Raw genomic sequence first — 23624 nt, 5'->3', positions numbered from 1 at the left:
CACTGTTTGTGTGGGTGAACCATTTCAGTTTGTCTGTGATGTGTACACCGAGGAAGTTATTTTGAGCTTGTGTCAATTTACCAGGAGGGCAATGTATGCCAAACAAAAGCCATTGATTTAAAAGTTTAACAAACAATACCACTCTATGCACAAGGACTACTTGTAACAATTTACACAGAACATTTGACCAATTTTTTAAAATTTGAAGAGCAGTGCAGACGCAAAGTTTGGTAACAGAATGATGGAACCAACAGCACAAACCGTCATACAAGCTTTGCATCTGAGCTGTACTTCAAGGACATTTGTTTTTGTAAAATGTTCTGTGTAAATGATTCAAAGTAGTCCTTGTGCATAGAGTTGTATGGTTTGTTGAACTTTGAAATCAATGGAAATGTATTGGCATACATCTTAAAGTGAACAATTTGAATATCAGCGTAATTCAGTTACTGTGGAATTGCGCAGTGGGGGAAACTGAAGGGGTCATTAACTAATTCGGCCAAAGAGTTTGGGATGGCCGTCTTTGGTTGACTTTCTCATCACAACACATGCACAATCAGCATCTCCACATTTGGTTGATCACCAAACAGTCCTACAGAAAACGCTCAACTGCAAATCTATTAGTTATTATGTAGTATAACATGTTATCAGCTCATCTGTAGACCTTCAGGACTGTAGAAACTTGCACCCATGCACATATATATATATATAGGAAAGCTATATATATATGTTTTTTAATTTTTTATATTTCCGAGCAGTGCTCGTTGTAATAAATGTTTTATTTTAAATCAGGCACCCCACAGGATAGCTTCATTCATAAAGGTCCTTTCATCCAGGAAGTGCTTGCTCACATGAGTTTTTGTGTATATGTCGAACTGCTGCTATGACTGGTTGCTATGCTGTACACATAGAATACACGAAACATAGATAACATTATCCGATTATGCATTTAGTAACTGTTTATGTCTACAGAAATATTGCATAAAGAAAATGAAAGTAGTCGCGTTGATAAGGTAAACCTACATCATTGCTGTCACAGCTCTCCTGTTCTATCTACGTTTTCTAGCTAGCTAACTGAGAAGGATGTGTTGCTTGCTAACTAGATAGATATATCCTGTACTTTGTTATTTCGTTTAAGATGACGTGTGGGGGAATTAGCATGCATCGTTATTCGTTACAGAAATAAAGGTACATAACATTCTGAATACATGCAAGTAAGAGGAGCTTGCATTTCAGTATAGAACTAAATGAAATCACCCAAACATTCGTATGTTTCTGATCATAGTGACACGGCTATTTACATAGTTGCACCTTCATGGAGTGAATGCATTCATCCCTCTGACTGTATTGTTGCAGTGGGGGCAAAGACAGCTGTTATAACATGATGCAATGTGTTGCTGCTGGGCACCAGATAGTAGCGCTGGCCAACCTGCGTCCTGCTAACAAGGGTGAGATGTCTACCTGTTTTCCCTCCTGTATGTGTGTGTGGGTACTTAAAACAAAATTCAAATATTGGTCAATGTTTCCCCTAAGAGATGTGCCTTGACAAAGTGGAAGAGTAATACTGTAAATGAATGGACTTCTGTTATCCATCCCCTGTGTCAGATGAGTTGGACAGCTACATGTATCAGACGGTGGGGCACCAGGCCATAGACCTGTATGCTGAGGCTATGGATCTGCCCCTGTACCGACGCACCATCCAGGGCTCCAGCCTCGACACTGGGAGAGACTACAGCCAGACAGAGGGAGACGAAGTGGAAGACCTCTACCACCTACTGAACATGGTTCAGGTAAATCTCAACATGGAGGAGTGAGTGGTGACTTGGGGACAGATAAGAGGAGTTGCATTGCTAGTGTTTTAGCAAGATGAGGCAACAGCAAATTAGTTTGCTAAAGAGACTATAAGACCAACATATTTACTCTGCAATCAATTCTTAGAAGTAGCCTAGTCTGTTGATATCAAGGACCCCCCTTTATACAATGCCATACAGTCTCATCAGACATACTCGTGACTACACTTCAAGGTTCAGAGAGAGCTACGCAAAGCTACATGACATTTGTCACAGTCTATGAGCCAACTATCAGCCTATCATCACTCTCTGGTATAGGGAGGTTATCTGACGGTGGTGGTGTGGTATAGAGAGGTTATCTGACGGTAGTGGTGTGGTATAGAGAGGTTATCTGACGGTGGTGGTGTGGTATAGAGAGGTTATCTGACGGTGGTGGTGTGGTATAGAGAGGTTATCTGACGGTAGTGGTGTGGTATAGGAAGGTTATCTGACGGTAGTGGTGTGGTATAGGGAGGTTATCTGACGGTAGTGGTGTGGTATATGGAGGTTATCTGACGGTGGTGGTGTGGTATATGGAGGTTATCTGACGGTGGTGGTGTGGTATATGGAGGTTATCTGACGGTAGTGGTGTGGTATAGGCAGGTTATCTGATGGTGGTGGTGTGGTATAGAGAGGTTATCTGACGGTAGTGGTGTGGTATATGGAGGTTATCTGACGGTAGTGGTGTGGTATAGGTGTTATCTGACGGTAGTGGTGTGGTATATGGAGGTTATCTGACGGTGGTGGTGTGGTATAGGGAGGTTATCTGACGGTAGTGGTGTGGTATATGGAGGTTATCTGACGGTAGTGGTGTGGTATATGGGTGTTATCTGACGGTAGTGGTGTGGTATATGGAGGTTATCTGACGGTAGTGGTGTGGTATATGGGTGTTATCTGACGGTAGTGGTGTGGTATAGAGAGGTTATCTGACGGTGGTGGTGTGGTATATGGAGGTTATCTGACGGTAGTGGTGTGGTATATGGAGGTTATCTGACGGTGGTGGTGTGGTATAGGCAGGTTATCTGACGGTAGTGGTGTGGTATAGAGAGGTTATCTGACGGTAGTGGTGTGGTATATGGAGGTTATCTGACGGTGGTGGTGTGGTATATGGAGGTTATCTGACGGTGGTGGTGTGGTATAGGCAGGTTATCTGACGGTAGTGGTGTGGTATATGGGTGTTATCTGACGGTAGTGGTGTGGTATATGGAGGTTATCTGACGGTGGTGGTGTGGTATATGGAGGTTATCTGACGGTGGTGGTGTGGTATATGGAGGTTATCTGACGGTAGTGGTGTGGTATATGGGTGTTATCTGACGGTAGTGGTGTGGTATATGGAGGTTATCTGACGGTGGTGGTGTGGTATATGGAGGTTATCTGACGGTAGTGGTGTGGTATATGGAGGTTATCTGACGGTAGTGGTGTGGTATATGGAGGTTATCTGACGGTGGTGGTGTGGTATAGAGAGGTTATCTGACGGTAGTGGTGTGGTATATGGAGGTTATCTGACGGTAGTGGTGTGGTATAGGGAGGTTATCTGACGGTAGTGGTGTGGTATATGGAGGTTATCTGACGGTAGTGGTGTGGTATAGGGAGGTTATCTGACGGTAGTGGTGTGGTATATGGAGGTTATCTGACGGTAGTGGTGTGGTATATGGAGGTTATCTGACGGTGGTGGTGTGGTATATGGAGGTTATCTGACGGTGGTGGTGTGGTATAGAGAGGTTATCTGACGGTAGTGGTGTGGTATAGGCAGGTTATCTGACGGTGGTGGTGTGGTATATGGAGGTTATCTGACGGTAGTGGTGTGGTATAGAGAGGTTATCTGACGGTAGTGGTGTGGTATAGGCAGGTTATCTGACGGTGGGGGTGTGGTATATGGAGGTTATCTGACGGTAGTGGTGTGGTATATGGAGGTTATCTGACGGTAGTGGTGTGGTATAGAGAGGTTATCTGACGGTAGTGGTGTGGTATATGGAGGTTATCTGACGGTAGTGGTGTGGTATAGAGAGGTTATCTGACGGTAGTGGTGTGGTATATGGAGGTTATCTGACGGTAGTGGTGTGGTATAGAGAGGTTATCTGACGGTAGTGGTGTGGTATAGAGAGGTTATCTGATGGTAGTGGTGTGGTATATGGAGGTTATCTGACGGTAGTGGTGTGGTATAGGGAGGTTATCTGACGGTAGTGGTGTGGTATATGGAGGTTATCTGACGGTGGTGGTGTGGTTTAGGGAGGTTATCTAACGGTAGTGGTGTGGTATAGGGAGGTTATCTAACAGTAGTGGTGTGGTATAGGGAGGTTATCTAACGGTAGTGGTGTGGTATAGGTAGGTTATCTGACGGTAGTGGTGTGGTATAGGGAGGTTATCTAACAGGTGTGGTATAGGTAGGTTATCTGACGGTAGTGGTGTGGTATATGGAGGTTATCTGACGGTGGTGGTGTGGTTTAGGGAGGTTATCTAACGGTAGTGGTGTGGTATATGGAGGTTATCTAACGGTAGTGGTGTGGTATAGAGAGGTTATCTGACGGTAGTGGTGTGGTATAGAGAGGTTATCTGACGGTAGTGGTGTGGTATAGGGAGGTTATCTGACGGTAGTGGTGTGGTATAGGGAGGTTATCTAACGGTAGTGGTGTGGTATAGAGAGGTTATCTGACGGTAGTGGTGTGGTATAGAGAGGTTATCTGACGGTAGTGGTGTGGTATAGAGAGGTTATCTAACGGTAGTGGTGTGGTATAGGTAGGTTATCTGACGGTAGTGGTGTGGTATAGAGAGGTTATCTGACGGTAGTGGTGTGGTATAGGGAGGTTATCTGACGGTAGTGGTGTGGTATAGAGAGGTTATCTGACGGTAGTGGTGTGGTATATGGAGGTTATCTAACGGTAGTGGTGTGGTATAGAGAGGTTATCTGACGGTAGTGGTGTGGTATAGAGAGGTTATCTGACGGTAGTGGTGTGGTATAGGGAGGTTATCTGACGGTAGTGGTGTGGTATAGGGAGGTTATCTAACAGGTGTGGTATAGGGAGGTTATCTGACGGTAGTGGTGTGGTATATGGAGGTTATCTAACGGTAGTGGTGTGGTATAGGGAGGTTATCTAACGGTAGTGGTGTGGTATAGAGAGGTTATCTGACGGTAGTGGTGTGGTATAGAGAGGTTATCTGACGGTAGTGGTGTGGTATAGAGAGGTTATCTAACGGTAGTGGTGTGGTATAGAGAGGTTATCTGACGGTAGTGGTGTGGTATAGAGAGGTTATCTGACGGTAGTGGTGTGGTATAGAGAGGTTATCTAACGGTGGTGGTTTGGTATATGGAGGTTATCTGACGGTAGTGGTGTGGTATAGAGAGGTTATCTAACGGTGGTGGTTTGGTATATGGAGGTTATCTGACGGTAGTGGTGTGGTATATGGAGGTTATCTAACGGTGGTGGTTTGGTATATGGAGGTTATCTGACGGTAGTGGTGTGGTATAGGGAGGTTATCTGACGGTAGTGGTGTGGTATAGAGAGGTTATCTAACGGTAGTGGTGTGGTATAGGGAGGTTATCTAACGGTGGTGGTTTGGTATATGGAGGTTATCTGACGGTAGTGGTGTGGTATAGGGAGGTTATCTAACGGTGGTGGTTTGGTATATGGAGGTTATCTGACGGTGGTGGTGTGGTATAGGGAGGTTATCTGACGGTAGTGGTGTGGTATATGGAGGTTATCTAACGGTAGTGGTGTGGTATAGAGAGGTTATCTAACGGTAGTGGTTTGGTATAGGGAGGTTATCTGACGGTAGTGGTGTGGTATAGGGAGGTTATCTAACGGTGGTGGTTTGGTATATGGAGGTTATCTGACGGTGGTGGTGTGGTATAGGGAGGTTATCTGACGGTAGTGGTGTGGTATATGGAGGTTATCTGACGGTGGTGGTGTGGTTTAGGGAGGTTATCTAACGGTAGTGGTGTGGTATAGGGAGGTTATCTAACAGGTGTGGTATAGGTAGGTTATCTGACGGTAGTGGTGTGGTATAGGGAGGTTATCTAACAGTAGTGGTGTGGTATAGGGAGGTTATCTAACAGGTGTGGTATAGGTAGGTTATCTGACGGTGGTGGTGTGGTATAGGGAGGTTATCTAACAGTAGTGGTGTGGTATAGGGAGGTTATCTGACGGTGGTGGTGTGGTATAGGGAGGTTATCTGACGGTGGTGGTGTGGTATAGGGAGGTTATCTGACGGTGGTGGTGTGGTATAGGGAGGTTATCTAACAGTAGTGGTGTGGTATAGGAAGGTTATCTCATTGTGTTGTGGTATAGGTAGGTTATCTCATTGTGTTGTGGTATAGGGAGGTTATCTAACAGTAGTGGTGTGGTATAGGAAGGTTATCTCATTGTGTTGTGGTATAGGGAGGTTATCTAACAGTAGTGGTGTGGTATAGGAAGGTTATCTAACAGTAGTGGTGTGGTATAGGGAGGTTATCTCATTGTGTTGTGGTATAGGGAGGTTATCTAACAGTAGTGGTGTGGTATAGGGAGGTTATCTCATTGTGTTGTGGTATAGGGAGGTTATCTAACAGTAGTGGTGTGGTATAGGAAGGTTATCTCATTGTGTTGTGGTATAGGGAGGTTATCTAACAGTATTGGTGTGGTATAGGAAGGTTATCTAACAGTAGTGGTGTGGTATAGGAAGGTTATCTCATTGTGTTGTGGTATAGGGAGGTTATCTAACAGTAGTGGTGTGGTATAGGAAGGTTATCTAACAGTAGTGGTGTGGTATAGGGAGGTTGTCTAACAGTAGTGGTGTGGTATAGGAAGGTTATCTCATTGTGTTGTGGTATAGGTAGGTTATCTGATGGTGTGGTGTGGTACAGGCAGGTTATCTAATTGTGTTGTGGTGTGGCATAGGGAGATTATCTGACGGACAGTAGTCCGGGGTTGCATGTGTGTTTAACACACTCCTGGCAGATAAAGCTTACCTGACAGGAGAAAGCTACCTGGACACACAGTCACTCTTCAGGAGAAAAGCTCTCCCCCTGTCAGCACAAACAGCCTGTCCACGTGTACTTGATCCAACGTAGCTAACACCTTTTTCTCTTGCCAATCTCACACGCACAAGAGCAGCATCAAATTTATAGGGGCTTGCTTTCTGGTTTCTGTTTCTCTCTCTCTGTCTCTCTCTCTTATTCTCTCTTATTCTCTCTCTGTCTCTCTTCCTCGCTCAGTCTCTCTCTCTCTTTCTCTCTCTCTCTCTCTCTCCCTCGCTCAGTCTCTCTCTGTCTCTCTCCCTCGCTCAGTCTCTCTCTGTCTCTCTCCCTCGCTCTGTCGCTCTCTCTCTGTCGCTCTCTCTCTGTCTCTCTCTCTCTGTCTCTCTCTGTCGCTCTCTCTCTGTCTCTCTCTCTCTCTCTGTCTCTCTCCCTCACTCAGTCTCTCTCTCTCTCTCTGTCTCTCTGTGTGTGTCTCTCTCTCTCGCTCAGTCTCTCTGTGTGTCTCTCTCTCTCTCTCTGTCTCTCTGTCTCTGTCTGTCTCTTGCTCTCTCTCTCTCTCGCCCAGTCTCTGTGTGTGTGTCTCTCTCTCTCTCTCTCTGTCTCTGTCTGTCTCTTGTTCTCTCTCTCTCTTTATATACATATATATTTTATTTGGACTATTTTCTAAATTGTAGAATAGTAGTGAAGACATCAAAACTACGAAATAACGCTTATGGAATCATGTAGTAACCAAAAAAATGTTAAACAAATCAAAATGTATTTCATATTTGAGATTCTTCAAAGTAGCCACCCTTTGCCAGCTTTGCACACTCTTGGCATTCTCTCAACCAGCTTCACCTGGAATGTGTTTTCAAGAGTCTTGAAGGAGTTTCCACATATGCTGACACCCCTGTTTTTAATACCTTTCAATATGTCACTTTGTGAGGATAACTGCTCTGAATCGTTTTCCCCAAAACAATTTAAATTGGAGAACACATTGGGAGGGATCTTAGACCATTCCTCCATTCAGAATCCTTCTAGATCCTTAATATCCTTTGTTTGTGCTTATGGACTGCGCTCTTCATTTCAAACCACAGGTTTTCAATGGGTTTCAAGTCCGGAGACTGAAATGGCCTTTGCAAAATGTTGATTTTTGTAGCCAATGAACCATTTCTTTGTGGGTTTTGATGTGTGCTTGGGTTTATTGTCTTGTTGGAAGTTCCACTTGTGACTAATGTTCAACCTCCTGACAGAGGCGACCAGGTTTTTGGCAAAAATATGCTGGTACTGGCCTGGGTAAAGTTCATGATGCCGTTGACCTTAACAGGACCAGTGGAATCAAAATAGCACCATAACATCAAAGATCCACCATAGTTTTCAGTAGGTATGGGGGTTATTTTCAATTTATGCATTCATTTCGACATCAAACCCACCATTTACATTACATTTAAGTCATTTAGCAGACGCTCTTATCCAGAGCGACTTACCACTGGTGTGCTTGACCAAAGAGCTGTCATTATTCTCACAAGGGGAGGGTACTATACTTTTGAAAAAAGGGGTGTTAGTAAGTGGATCCCTATCTGTTTGCATTTATTTTATTAATAACAAAATCAAAATCTCTTTCTCTGAGCAATTTTTGAAAATAATATATATACATTTTTTAAAAAGAGTGTAAAATATTGGTCGGTATTTGCATGATTTATTTTATACAGTCTTTTTTGCTCATCTTTATCAAACAATAGTGTCAATAATTATGGATCCCATTGTATGTGTCATAGTCTTTACACCCCTCACCCTACTCTTTACACCCCTCACCCTATTCTGTCCCTGGTCTGTGATGGCTGGCTCTGGGATTGCTAGGTTTTGCTCATTTCCTATTTCCAGGGCAGGGCTGACGTGACCCCGTCCCTTGTTAGGGCCAAAGGCCAGGCCAACAGGGCCCAGCAGACAGCCAGTCCTCACTGTGTTTATCTCTCTCACAGTTAACCATGGAGGGCACAGACCTGCAACCTAGAGCCCAACCGATATATTGGTTCACCGATATTATTGGCTGATATTAGCCTTTTACAGATGTATTGGTACCGGATGATAATTCGATAAATAAGATGAAAAAAGGGAATTACATACTGATCTGAACACTTGTGGTCATTCTCTTTGTGTCATTGTTGTCACAAAGTATGAACTCAACATTTTAAGCTTAGTTATTGTTCAATTTCTCTTCTGGATGGCAATTTATTAGAATTCAGTTGTGGAAAAATGACACTTTTTCATTTCCTCGCTGTAAAACAGTATATCGGCAGATACAGTGCCATGAAAAATTCTTCTTCACATTTCTTCACATTCACATTCTTCACATTTCATTGTGTTACAAAGTAGAATTACATGATTTAATTGTAAAAATACACAAAAAGCTTAAATGTCAAAGTGGAAGTTTTTGACAAATAAAAAATTCAGAACTAGAATATAGTTGTTGCATAAGTATTCAGCCCCTTTGTTTATGCAAAGATACATTAGTTCAGGAGTATAATTTGGCTGAACAAATCGCATAATAAATTACATGTACTCACTGTGTGTGAAATAATACGTGCTGGCATGATTTTTGAACATCTGTAAGGTCCCTCAGTCAAGTATTGAATTTCAAGCACAGATTAAACTACAAAGACCAGGGGGCTTTTTGAAAGCCTCATAAAGAAGGGCAGTGATTGGTAGATGGGTAACAATAACAAATCCGACATTTGAGTATCTCGTTAAGCATGGTCAAGTTAATAATTACGCTGTGGATTATATATTAAATCACCCAAACACATCAAAGATGCAGTCGTCCTTCTGAACTGAGCTGCAGGACAGGAATGAATGTTACCATGAGGCAATTGGTGATTTTCAAAACAGCTACAGGGTCTGTGATGGTAGAAAACTGAGGATGGATCAACAACATTGTAGTGACTCCACAATAATGACCGAAATGACAGAGTGGAAAGAGGAATACAAAATATACAGAATTTGCAGGGTGCTGTATATCAGTATCGTTAAGTTTTGTCTTTAGGTAAAGAGCAATACTCACTCTCCATGCAATTTTTCTTCAGAAATATGTTTTCTAATTGGGGTGGTTTGTTATCGCACCCCATTATGAGATTTACATTGATAGTCGGATACGTTTGTTTAGTTAGTGAATTTTCTGTATCCAGCCTATATTTTTGAAGTATCTCTCTGTATGTCAGTTATGGGTTCTGTGAAAGTACAATCGCTTCCTCTTGAATATCCAGTTGATTCAAAAGTGTGTTTTTTATTCACCTTAGGTTTAGTGCTGATTGTGTTGCAGCGAAGAGGAGTCCGATAATTAGCTGTTAAATCACTCTCACAGGGAAAGAGCAGTTTTAGCATATAAAATGTGTTCTGTTTTGGAAGTGTGATATTTTGAAAGATTCATCCTAGCAGTTTGAATTAATTAGATGTTATTAAAATCTATTTGGCAAATGACATTTGAACATAGATGAAAGCATTTTTTTTTTGTTGAAACTGTGATGAATCTGAGTAAATCTGTTTGTCTTCCTCCCTCTTCTCTTGAAATCCTTGAAGTTCCACAACTCTGCTCATAACATGAGCCAACAGTGCCACCTATGGACCAATCCCATGCTTTGCCTAACCAAACCAAACTCACAACTCCCTTCGGTCTCTCACGTGGGATAATTTTCAGTGGAAACATTGTCAATGGGAGAAAAATGCCCAATTATGATATCCCCCCCCCAATCCCAACAGTGGTGATAATCGCAGAGTGACAATGTGCCCTCTTGCCTAGCCCCCCCGATGCGCGTCTGTGTATGGTCCGCTGTCTGTGAAGTGTGTAACCCGATAGACACGCGAGCCATAACATACCCCGGCCCATCCTGCCATGGCTTTGATCTTTGAACCTGGCCTTTGAGGAGGAAAAATAACTGTCTTCTCAGAGGCAAAGGGGATCTTTCACTCCGTCCTCAGCGTGTGTGTGTGTGTGTGTGTGTGTGTGTGTGTGTGTGTGTGTGTGTGTGTGTGTGTGTGTGTGTGTGTGTGTGTGTGTGTGTGTGTGTGTGTGTGTGTGTGTGTGTGTGTGTGTGTGTGTGTGTGTGTGTGTGCTGATTATAAAGCTGTCTGACGCCCACAGATCTGATGGCTCCTTTTGCCCTGCCCTGCCTAGCATATGTCTCATAAATCAGACCACAGATTGAATGTCAGCATGTCACTCTCTATCTTATATCTCACCTTGAGGGGTTCAGTGTTTTGAGAGGAAATCGTTTTTGATGTCAAAGTGTCTGTTCAGTTTGGAACTAAACATTCAAAATCCATAACTTGTATAATGCATGGATGATGTTTCCATATGTTTTTCTGTAATATTCTTGTCCAGTAAATGGATGGAGCATACAGCATTAATAACATACAATCAGGTGAAGTTATGATTCTTCTCCAATCATTTCTGTAACCAGAGCTGTTGCCCTGGCCTCACCTTCGCCTGTCCTCCTGTCCTGTACATCAATACTGTACATGCTTTGGAGGGCGGTTGGCTTGGCCATGCTGCCGTGATTAAGATCAACAGTGTCAGCCACCCCTGGCTGAAAAGCCTAACCCCCCCCCCCCCCCCACACACACACACACCCCCTCCCTGCAGGCCTGGGGAAAGGTTCATATTAGTCATCTCACATCCCTCAAGTTCTTCATCCCCTCTTTTCTGCTCTGACACACTGGCTCTTTATGCCTGGTGACACTGTACGAGAGAACAGGAGAGGATGAGGAGAGGGAGGGAGGCAGGGAGAGTGTCCCTTGAAGGATAGGTCAGAGGTCCTAGGTTACGTAATAGTATGTTTCTATCTTCATCCTCCACACATGGTGCTATAAGCATTAGCTTCTATCTCTAATGTCCTGGCTTGTTCAAACTTCACATACTGCAGTCTGCACAGGAATGAAGACGATTTCCCCTCAATCCCCTTGCAACTAGATACTTTTTTTGCAATAAAATAAATATTTATACTTTTTAAAATATATAAATGAAAAGGGTGTTACTCTATCTCTGTTTTTTATGTTAGTTCTCTTGACAGCACATTTAAAGCATAATTGGTTTCTCTCCACTAGTATATTAAGGAAACAAAAATGTGAAGAACTTGGATAGAAATAGAAAGATTGTCACGTTCTGACCTTTATTTCCTTTGTTTTGTCTTTATTTAGTATTGTCAGGGCGTGATTTGGGGTGGGCAGTCTGTGTGTTTTTCCATGTTGGGGTTTTGAGTTCAGCCTAGTATGTTTCTCAATCAGAGGCAGGTGTCGTTAGTTGTCTCTGATTGAGAATCATACTTAGGTAGCCTGGGTTTCACTTTTGAGTTGTGGGTGTTTGTTTCCGTGTGAGTGTTTGTTGCCACGCGGTACTGTTTCGGTTTCGTTCGTTTCACGTTTATTGTTTTGTAGTGTTCAGTTTATGTCTTCAAATAAACATTATGGACACTTACCACTCTGCGCATTGGTCCTCCGATCCTTCTCGCTACTCCTCCTCAGAAGAGGAGGAGGAATGCCGTTACAAAGATGTCAACTGCAGTTCAATGACCCTGCGACCTCTGAACTAATCAGTGAAAACAAAAGGTTCCAGCTCATTAGGCTGATGTGGAACAATAGACAATATTAATACCTAGGCTTTTCATTATGAACCGTCTAATTAGCAGCAACATTTCTGTCACATTCCTGCCCTGGCTCTGTGTTGGATGAAATGTTACATTCAGATCTTATTTCCTGCCATGTAATTAATCAGCCTTTTCAGGAACACAATGCTTTCAAACATGGTTATTACTGAGTGATAGCCTATCCCAGGGCGGAGTAGGCTACTTTTTTTCCTTCCCTTTTTATCAAGCCAAATGCTCAAGATGTCACGGAAAAATACTGGAGAGCGCCAGGCTCCAGTCCCCTTTGGCCTTTGTAGATGTTCAAACATTCCCTTCTGTTGGTGCGTGTTAAAACACCACATTTCTTGCGAGATAATCCCTGTGTTAAACACACAGACACACTCCCCATCCCAGCGTCACCCTCCACTCCATTATCGACAGCAGCCGACTGGGCTGGGCCCTCCGAGATTGGAGGGGGGAGTCGACCATACGCCCACAAGTCCAAACATAATTTTTCTCTGTTTTACCCCTCTCTCTCTCTCTCTCGCTCTCTCTCTCTCTCTCTCTTTCTCTTCTTTTTCTCTTCATATCTGGATTCTATTGTGTTGTCGTCATAGCCTTTTCAGAAGCCTTTAGAAGCCTGGTGTTGCGTTGCTGCAGGTGCCGTAGTGGAGAGGTCCTGCTGTGAGGTGTAGAAGAGAAGAGAGAAGGAGGAGAGGAAAGAAGAATGGAACAGGCGGAAGAGTCTGGTGTTGAACTTGGAGCCCCGTGTTATCGATTAGGGGGCCAAAGTGTTAGGAGTCAGTCGCTACAAAGCACAGCGGTGTGTTGTGAGGGTAGAAAATCAAGCACACCCCTACATCCTTACCAGCACAGTGGCGTGTTAGGCACATGGGGGCTCAAAGAAAATGGATTTCTTTAAAAAGCTGCTTAATGCATAAATCACGACTGGTGAGGTCACAGAGAGGCTTTATGAGATAGGATCAATAAGAAGACTAATGTGAGAGTCCTGTACCTGTGATGTGGGGCAAAGATGCATTTTCTTCCCCTTTCTCAGAGGTATAATTAGTGGTGTGGTAGAAGCATTAACAATGGATAATGCTCTTCAAAAGTTAATTGATATATCCCAATTAGTTTCATGCTTTTTTCAGGACAAGTGTAGGCTGGCGGTGTGTCTAGTCTAGCTTGTCTCATGTTCTTCTAATGAGGCTAGTAGCATTGCCTAGATTCCTGTTAAACTAGAGTACAGCCGGGCACTCACTGCCTTGGTCTCCTTCTAGCTGTGATAACCCATTGTGATCTTTTCCTTTGGTCTGAGACTGACTGCTGACTGGAACAGTGACAGTCAGTGGGGTGAGATTGTGGGTTGTTTTGCACACGAGGAAGGATAGCATTACCGTTGAGATAATGGGCGTCTGTATTGTTCTCGCCCCTGTGTGGAAGTGGCGGGACAGGATCTATTAGAACCAGGCATGTTTCCCTCAGACCCAACCGACATAGCTAACGGAACAGTCAGTCCCACACAAACATTAGATAAAGAGCCTAGCCTGAAGCCTTTGTAATTTGTTTGTATTTTTCTGCTTAATGTACTTTGCTCAATCTTGTTTAGTGATGATGGAAACAGATAGCCTTATCTTGGCTTGCCAAGGGCAGGAGCTGCTAAGGCTGGTTGGGTGAACATTGTTCCAAATGGAGGATTTTCCCCCCTGGCCACAGAGATGGATTGTAGACATAGCTCAGAGTTATTTGCATCAGATTGCTCAGGACTAGGCTAATATTTTCTTTTGGGCACTCTGTTTAAGAGTGGATGTTACACTTACTTTCATGGATAGTGTGTGTGTGTGTGTAGACTGTGAGTCACTCACACATGGTGTTCTGAGTTGTTTGATTGGTTAAACCACCAGGGAGTCTGAGAGTTGATCATTTTCTGTTGCTTTTTTCACTACCCTTTTCTCCAGTTTCCCTCTGAGATCCACTGATAAAAGAAGAGTTAATCACCCTCGTAAAAAGTAATGAGTCATTAGCATAAATCAGAACCTCATTGCTTCATTATCAGTTCTCAGCCATTTCAACAATTTGACGAGAGAGCTGGCTAAATAATAAAAAGTCATTGGAACAGAGACCGTCCGTCTAAAACAACAGCCGTTTCACACAGATACCAAAACACCCAGAGGCTCCTTAGCCCAGAGTGGTCGGAGAGCACCCCATTGTGAAGAAGTCATTCACCTTTTTATAGCTAGCTGCCTGTCGTCGGTCAGGCCCAGAAGTATCTCAGTCTGCCTTTCCCTCCTCCCTCCCTCTTGTCTGTCCGACCCGGTGGCTGAGGGTCAGTCGAATAGCTCTTAGTCAGTCAAATCCCACCAACCATCTCCCCGAAAATGAAGCAGACTTTGACTTTTATGTTTTGTTTTGCAAAGCATTCCCTGAAATAAATATTTGTGGCAGCCCCCCGTGCCTCCTGCAGCTAAAGCCATAACCAGCAGAAGAAAAACACTGTCTGGAGTCTGGAGTGTGTAAAACCTGCATCACAGTCATATTTCCCCCCTCTCTCTCTCTGAAGAGGGAGGGGGCTGGGAGACTACCACGATGTCTGAGGCCCAGAACGTGAAGGGAGGCCAAGTGGTTCCGAGATGTTTGGTTGTATCCTGACTGAGTTTTTTCCCAATTGACAACCTCTGCAAGAAAGCATTTGCATCTTGGAGGGGAGCCGGATGGAGAGGAGCACGTGAAGGCTTGTTGTTGAGTGACACCGGTTGCCATGGTGCGTTATGATTCTTTATGAACCCTCCTGCAATCTCGCTGGCTGGAAGCTTCCCAGATATCCGTCTCCCTGTCTTGGTGTCTCAGACAGTCCCACCTCACCTCAGCCAACTGAGAATGTTTCAGTGACAGAGGACGGATTAAGGTTTGTTTTATGCCCTACGGAAAAGGAGAGTCACGTCAGGCATTTGTTTATCAGGGCATGTTGTCCTGATTCTTTCTGGAGGGATGCAGATGGAGATGCCGGCTGTCTGGAACTGGTTGCAACATATCCTGTGTTGACCTGAAAATTCTCCATTTTGATCTCTTATTCGTGAATTGCAAGGATTCATATAAAAAAAGAGTTGATAAACCCCTATACCTTTTCCCACAACTTGCTTCCCAGCGTTTAGTTAGTTTTCCATGCATGTTGATATGGAAACTCTTCTTGGCCCTGTTTGCTGCTGAATCCAAGGCTTTGTGCTTGGTTTGGCTCAGGCTCTCTGCCTGCCTGCCTGCCTGGCTGTCTGACGTCTGGGCCTCTGTTTACGTAACCATATATATTTAAGAGGAAACTCGTGAAACGTTAATCTCTCTACTTTTTAACCCTGATGAAATTCTACGTTTTCCAGCTGTGCGGTGTGGCATATTTATGCACCGGCCCTATCGGTGAACACAGCTCTGTCACTGTTAATGAATCACAGCACTGCGAGTGTGTGTGTGTGTGTGTGTGTGTGTGTGTGTGTGTGTGTGTGTGTGTGTGTGTGTGTGTGTGTGTGTGTGTGTGTGTGTGTGTGTGTGTGTGTGTGTGTGTGTGTGTGTGTGTGCGTGCGTGCGCGTGCGTGCGCAGGCTAGAAGGCTCAACAGTAACAAGCTGAAATCGCCCTCCAATAAGCTCTCCCCTGTCTACAAACACCTCAGTGTGAATGTGTTGAAAGTGAAGTGTTGCGTCTTCTTTTCCTCCAGAATCCAGCCCATAACAGTCTGGTCATCGTTCTGAGGCTGATAGGCGTCACTCATTGTGGTGACAGTGACGAGACAATGAACAATGTCATATCCCTCTATTCAGACCACACCTGGCATTAGAGACCTCTCTGAGGACCATAGTTCCCCCTCTTATGAAACTCCCTGACTCACTCTGTCCCACATCATCCCTGGGACTCGCCTGGACCGTGTACAAGGCCGGCTATATGAACATATCGGGTTTTTTTCATCCGTTCTTTTCTTTACTGTTGAGGAATGACGCATGGTGTGTCATGGAGGGAACACAACCGTGAAGACAAAGGAAGGGCCTGTCTGTCAACAGCTGCTCCTAACAGCCAGCTTCTCCAATTTACAGAAGGGAACATCTCAGAGTCTGAACCACTGAAAAGGTTTTAGTTTGAGTATGTTTTACGAAGATGTTCACAAAGACAGTATTCCCTATGGACAGCTTTTTAGTTATTATTGTTTTCTTGGTCCACATTTGGGATGATAAACCTCACCACCGTGCATATTGTGGTTGTTAGTATTTGTGCAAATGTTCTTGTTGGTATACCATAATATACACCCAAATCAGGGTGAATGTTTTAGTCTTCCATGCCCATATTATTTCAAGTTTTAATGTCACATGTTCATGTACAGTTAAATGCCTTTCTTGCCAGCTCTAACTGTCATGCAGGTGAACGAGGACCCAAACGCGACTTAACAGAAACAGAGTTTATTAATGTTCAAAACGGAATAACAGAAATCCTCTAGATTGTAGAGGGGAAAACAACTGGAGAAGCGGCCACAGACTGCAGGTCGCTTCGGGTAGGCGCAGGCCGTAGTCGACTGAGACACCTGCTCACACGCAGCGTCTGATGAAGGCACAAAACACGACAGGACAGGGTGATACACAATCACGGCAAAAACACGACAGGACAGGGCGAAACGCAATCACAGCATGGTGAATACAATATAAGGAACCGACGGCACAGGAACGGATCACAAAGGAATAAATAGGGACTCTAATCAGGGGAAAGGATCGGGAACAGGTGTGGGAAGACTAAATGATGATTAGGGGAATAGGAACAGCTGGGAGCAGGAACGGAACGATAGAGAGAAGAGAGAGCGAGAGAGTGAGAGAGGGAGGGGAGAGAGAGGGATAGGAGGGAAAGAACCAAATAAGACCAGCAGAGGGAAACGAATAGCATGGGGAGCACAGGGACAAGACATGATAATAAATGACAAACATGACAGTACCCCCCACTCACCGAGCGCCTCCTGGCGCTCTCGAGGAGGAACACTGGCAGCAACGGAGGAAATCATAGATCAAACGGTCCAGCACGTCCCGAGAAAGAACCCAACTCCTCTCCTCAGGACCGTAACGAAAAACGATAAAAAGGGAAACTAGGGTACTACTCTAAAAAAAAAATGAGAACTAGGGACAGACTGAGACACAGCAAGGGCAGGGACAAGGACAGGAGAGATGCGATGGCAGGGAACAGACTGAGACCCAGCAAGACCAGGAGCAGAAGCAGAAAAAAATTACCAGACTTCTTCTGCGCGCAGTCTGAACACGCAGCCACGAAACGGCGCGTGTCACGCTCCTGAGTCGGCCACCAAAAGCGCTGGCGAATAGACGCAAGAGTGCCTCGAACACCGGGATGACCAGCTAACTTGGCAGAGTGAGCCCACTGAAGAACAGCCAGACGAGTGGAAACAGGAACGAAAAGGAGGTTACTAGGACAAGCGCGCGGCGACGCAGTGTGCGTGAGTGCTTGCTTAACCTGTCTTTCAATTCCCCAGACTGTCAACCCGACAACACGCCCATAAGGAAGAATCCCCTCGAGATCAGTAGAAGCCACAGAAGAACTAAACAGACGGGATAAGGCATCAGGCTTGGTGTTCTTGCTACCCGGACGGTAAGAAATCACAAACTCGAAACGAGCGAAAAACAACGCCCAACGAGCTTGACGGGCATTAAGTCGTTTGGCAGAACGGATGTACTCAAGGTTCTTATGGTCTGTCCAAACGACAAAAGGAACGGTCGCCCCCTCCAACCACTGTCGCCATTCGCCTAGGGCTAAGCGGATGGCGAGCAGTTCACGGTTACCCACATCATAGTTGCGCTCAGATGGCGACAGGCGATGAGAAAAATAAGCGCAAGGATGAACCTTATCGTCAGACTGGAAGCGCTGGGATAGAATGGCTCCCACGCCTACCTCTGAAGCGTCAACCTCGACAATAAATTGTCTAGTGACGTCAGGAGTAACGAGGATAGGAGCGGACGTAAAACGTTCTTTTAGAAGATCAAAAGCTCCCTGGGCGGAACCGGACCACTTAAAACACGTCTTGACAGAAGTAAGAGCTGTGAGAGGGGCAGCAACTTGACCGAAATTACGAATGAAACGCCGATAGAAATTAGCGAAACCTAAAAAGCGCTGCAACTCGACACGTGACCTTGGAACGGGCCAATCACTGACAGCTTGGACCTTAGCGGAATCCATCTGAATGCCTTCAGCGGAAATAACGGAACCGAGAAAAGTAACGGAGGAGACATGAAAAGAGCACTTCTCAGCCTTTACGTAGAGACAATTCTCTAAAAGGCGCTGTAGAACACGTCGAACGTGCTGAACATGAATCTCGAGTGACGGAGAAAAAATCAGGATATCGTCAAGATAGACAAAAACAAAAATGTTCAGCATGTCTCTCAGAACATCATTAACTAATGCCTGAAAAACAGCTGGCGCATTGGCGAGACCGAACGGCAGAACCCGGTACTCAAAATGCCCTAACGGAGTGTTAAACGCCGTTTTCCACTCGTCCCCCTCTCTGATGCGCACGAGATGGTAAGCGTTACGAAGGTCCAACTTAGTAAAGCACCTGGCTCCCTGCAGAATCTCGAAGGCTGATGACATAAGGGGAAGCGGATAACGATTCTTAACCGTTATGTCATTCAGCCCTCGATAATCACGCAGGGGCGCAGAGTACCGTCCTTCTTCTTAACAAAAAGAACCCCGCCCCGGCCGGAGAAGAAGAAGGCACTATGGTACCGGCGTCAAGAGACACAGACAAATAATCCTCGAGAGCCTTACGTTCGGGAGCCGACAGAGAGTATAGTCTACCTCGAGGAGGCGTGGTCCCTGGAAGGAGATCAATACTACAATCATACGACCGGTGAGGAGGAAGGGAGTTGGCTCGGGACCGACTGAAGACCGTGCGCAGATCATGATATTCCTCCGGCACTCCTGTCAAATCGCCAGGTTCCTCCTGAGAAGTAGGGAGAGAAGAAACGGGAGGGATGGCAGACATTAAACACTTCACATGACAAGAAACGTTCCAGGATAGGATAGAATTACTAGACCAATTAATAGAAGGATTATGACATACTAGCCAGGGATGACCCAAAACAACAGGTGTAAACGGTGAACGGAAAATCAAAAAAGAAATAGTCTCACTGTGGTTACCAGATACTGTGAGAGTTAAAGGTAGTGTCTCAAATTTGATACTGGGAAGATGACTACCATCTAAGGCAAACATGGGCGTAGGCTTGTCTAACGGTCTGAAAGGAATGTTATGTTTCCGAACCCACGCTTCGTCCATGAAACAACCCTCAGCCCCAGAGTCAATCAAGGCACTGCATGTAGCACCCGAACCGGTCCAGCGTAGATGGACCGACATAGTAGTACAAGATCTAGATGAAGAGGACTGAGTAGTAGCGCTCACCAGTAGCCCTCCGCTTACTGATGGGCTCTGGCCTCTTACTGGACATGAATTAACAAAATGTCCAGCAACTCCGCAATAGAGGCACAGGCGGTTGGTGATCCTCCGTTCCCTCTCCTTATTCGAGATGCGAATCCCTCCCAGCTGCATGGGCTCAGTCTCAAAGCCAGAGGAGGGAGATGGTTGCGATGCGGAGCAGGGAAACACCGTTGATGCGAGCTCTCCTCCACGAGCCCGGTGACGAAGATCTACCCGTCGTTCTATGCGGATGGCGAGAGCAATCAAAGAGTCCACATCTGAAGGAACCTCCCGGGAGAGAATCTCATCCTTAACCACTGCGTGGAGTCCCTCCAGAAAACGAGCGAGCAGCGCCGGCTCGTTCCACTCACTAGAGGCAGCAAGAGTGCGAAACTCAATGGAATAATCCGTTATGGACCGTTCACCTTGGCATAAGGAAGCCAGGGCCCTAGAAGCCTCCCTACCAAAACTGAACGGTCAAAAACCCGAATCATCTCCTCTTTAAAGTTCTGGAATTTGATAGAGCAATCAGCCCTTGCCTCCCAGATAGCTGTGCCCCATTCTCGAGCCCGGCCAGTAAGGAGTGAAATGACGTAAGCAACCCGAGCTCTCTCTAGAGTATGTGTTGGGTTGGAGAGAGAACACAATCTCACACTGCGTGAGAAAGGAGCGGCACTCAGTGGGCTGCCCGGAGTAGCAAGGTGGGTTATTAACCCTAGGTTCTGGAGGCTCGGCAGGCCAGGAAGTAACAGGTGGCACGAGACGTAGACTCTGGAACTGTCCAGAGAGGTCGGAAACCTGAGCGGCCAGGTTCTCCACGGCATGGCGAGCAGCGGACAATTCCTGCTCGTGTCTGCCGAGCATGGCTCCTTGGATCTCGACGGCAGTGTAACGAGCGTCTGAAGTCGCTGGGTCCATTCCTTGGTCGGTTCCTTCTGTCATGCAGGTGAACGAGGACCCAAACGCGACTTAACAGAAACAGAGTTTATTAATGTTCAAAACGGAATAACAGAAATCCTCTAGATTGTAGAGGGAAAACAACTGGAGAAGCGGCCACAGACTGCAGGTCGCCGGGTAGGCGCAGGCCGTAGTCGACTGAGACACCTGCTCACACGCAGCGTCTGATGAAGGCACAAAACACGACAGGACAGGGTGATACACAATCACGGCAAAAACACGACAGGACAGGGCGAAACGCAATCACAGCATGGTGAATACAATATAAGGAACCGACGGCACAGGAACGGATCACAAAGGAATAAATAGGGACTCTAATCAGGGGAAAGGATCGGGAACAGGTGTGGGAAGACTAAATGATGATTAGGGGAATAGGAACAGCTGGGAGCAGGAACGGAACGATAGAGAGAAGAGAGAGCGAGAGAGTGAGAGAGGGAGGGGGAGAGAGAGGGATAGGAGGGAAAGAACCAAATAAGACCAGCAGAGGGAAACGAATAGCATGGGGAGCACAGGGACAAGACATGATAATAAATGACAAACATGACACTAACCTCAACAATGCAGTAATCAATAATGTATTACTAAAAATAACAAGGTAGAACAAAAACCCACAATATATAAACATAAGAGATAAGAACATGATAAAGTAAGTAAGCACCGCCGATAAATCCACGATAATTGAGAATTTCAATAAGCATTTTTCTACAGCTGGCCATGCTTTCCACCTGGCCACCCCTACCCTGGTCAACACTGCACTCCCCCACAACAACTTGCCCAAGTCTCCCCTATTTCTCCTTCACCCAAATCCAGATAGCTGATGTTCTGAAAGAGCTGCAAAATATGGACCCCTACAAATCAGCAGGACTAGACAATCTGGATCCTCTCTTTCTAAAATGATCAGCTGACATTGTTGCAACCCTTATTACTAGCCTGTTCAACCTCTTTCATATAGTCTGAGATCCACAAAGATTGGAAAGCTGCTGTGGTCATCCCCCTCTTCAAAGGGGGAGACACTCTAGACCCAAACTGCTACAGACGTATATCTAGCCTACCCTGCCTTTCTAAGGTCTTTGAAAGCGAAGTTAACATAACAGATCACAGACCATTTCGAATCCCACCTTACCTTCTCTGCTATGTAATCTGGTTTCTAGCTGGTCATTGGTGCACCTCAGCCACGCTCAAGGTCCTAAATGATATCACAACCTCCATCGATAAGAGACAATACTGTGCAGCTGTATTCATAGACCTGGCCAAAGCTTTCGACTCTGTCAATCACCGCATTCTTATCGGCAGACTCAACAGCCTTGGTTTCTCAAATGACTGCCTCGCCTGGTTCACCAACTACTTCTCAGATAGAGTTCAGTGTGTCAAATCGGAGGGCCTGTTGTCCGCATCTTTGGCAGTCTCTATGGGGGTGCCACAGGGTTCAATTTTCGGGCCGACTCTTTTCTCTGTATACATCAATGATGTCACTCTTGCTGCTGGTGATTCTCTGATCCACCTCTACGCAGACGACACCATTCTCTATACTTCTGCCTCTTCTTTGGACACTGTGTTAACTAACCTCCAGACAATCTTCAATGACATACAACTCTCCTTCCATGGCCTCCAACTGTTCTTAAATGCAAGTAAAACTAAATGCATGCTCTTCAACCAATCGCTACCAGCACCTGCCCACCTGTCCAGCATCACTACTCTGGACGGTTCTGACTTAGAATATGTGGACATCCACAAATACCTAGGCTTCTGGTTAGACTGTAAACTCTCCTTCCAGACTCACATTAAGCATCTCCAATCCAAAATTAAATCTAGAAACGGCTTCCTATTTCGCAACAAAGCATCCTTCACTCGTGCTGCCAAACATACCCTTGTAAAACTGACTATCCTACCAATCCTGGACATCGGCGATGTCATTTACAAAATAGCCTCCAACACTCTACTCAGCAAATTGGATGCAGTCTATCACAGTGCCATCCGTTTTGTCACCAAAGCCCCACCACTGTGACCTGTATGCTGTCGTTGGCTGGGTAAATCCCTGCCTTATCTCAGCTCACTGGTCACCATAGCAGCACCCACCCGTAGCACCCGCTCCAACAGGTATATTTCACTAATTACCCCCAAAGCCAATTCCTCCTTTGGCCGCCTTTCCTTCCAGTTCTCTGCTGCCAATGACTGGAACGAATTGCAAAAATAATTGAAGCTGGAGACTCACTAACTTTAAGCACCAGCTGTCAGAGCAGCTCACAGATCACTGCACCTGTAAATAGCCCACCCAACTACCTCATTCCCATACTGTTATTATTATATATTCTTTGCTCCTTTGCACCCCAGTATCTCTACTTGCACATTCATCTTCTACACATATATCACTCCAGTGTTTAATTGCTAAATTGTCATTATTTCACCACTATGACCTATTTATTGCCTTTTCTCCCTTATCTTACCTCATTTGCACACACTGTATATATACTTTTTTCCCGATTGTGTTATTGACTGTATGTTTTTTTTTATTCCATGTGTAACTGTGCTGTTGTTTGTGTCGCACTGCTTTGCTTTATCTTGGCCAGGTCGCAGTTGTAAATGAGAACTTGTTCTCAACTAGCCTTCCTGGTTAAGTAAAGGTGAAATAAAAATAGGAAACACAGGGTCAGTTCCAGTGTGTAGGAGCGTCAGTGTGCTTGGTTTGTAGGGCCCTGTGACTGCATAGAGATGGCGCAAAAATGAGAATAGAATACAGTCGTTTCTGGCCCTGTCCTGAACCATCTGACCTACCCTGTTACAGCCCACTGCTTTACACTTGAACCCAAACTGCCGTTTCTCCTCACCGCCATCACAACCCAGAGAGCG

The 23624-nt window shown here is 45.3% G+C and overlaps 1 protein-coding gene across 2 annotated transcripts in view; it reads left to right on the top strand.

Moving 5' to 3' along the window:
* The first annotated feature begins 841 nt into the window (after positions 1-841).
* dph6 (diphthamine biosynthesis 6) overlaps positions 842-23624 on the top strand; it is a 91065-nt gene continuing 68282 nt past the window's right edge. For both annotated transcript variants that reach the window (XM_046308963.1, XM_046308962.1), the window contains exons 1-3: positions 842-1010; positions 1354-1445; positions 1603-1787. In XM_046308963.1, the coding sequence (XP_046164919.1) occupies positions 988-1010; positions 1354-1445; positions 1603-1787 (300 nt within the window). In that variant the 5' untranslated portion in view covers positions 842-987. The remainder of the gene's footprint in view (positions 1011-1353; positions 1446-1602; positions 1788-23624) is intronic.

The sequence above is a fragment of the Oncorhynchus gorbuscha genome, linkage group LG17, assembly GCF_021184085.1.
Source record: "Oncorhynchus gorbuscha isolate QuinsamMale2020 ecotype Even-year linkage group LG17, OgorEven_v1.0, whole genome shotgun sequence".
NCBI classification, from domain to species: Eukaryota; Metazoa; Chordata; class Actinopteri; order Salmoniformes; family Salmonidae; genus Oncorhynchus; species Oncorhynchus gorbuscha.
This window is presented reverse-complemented; position numbering and strand designations above follow the sequence as displayed.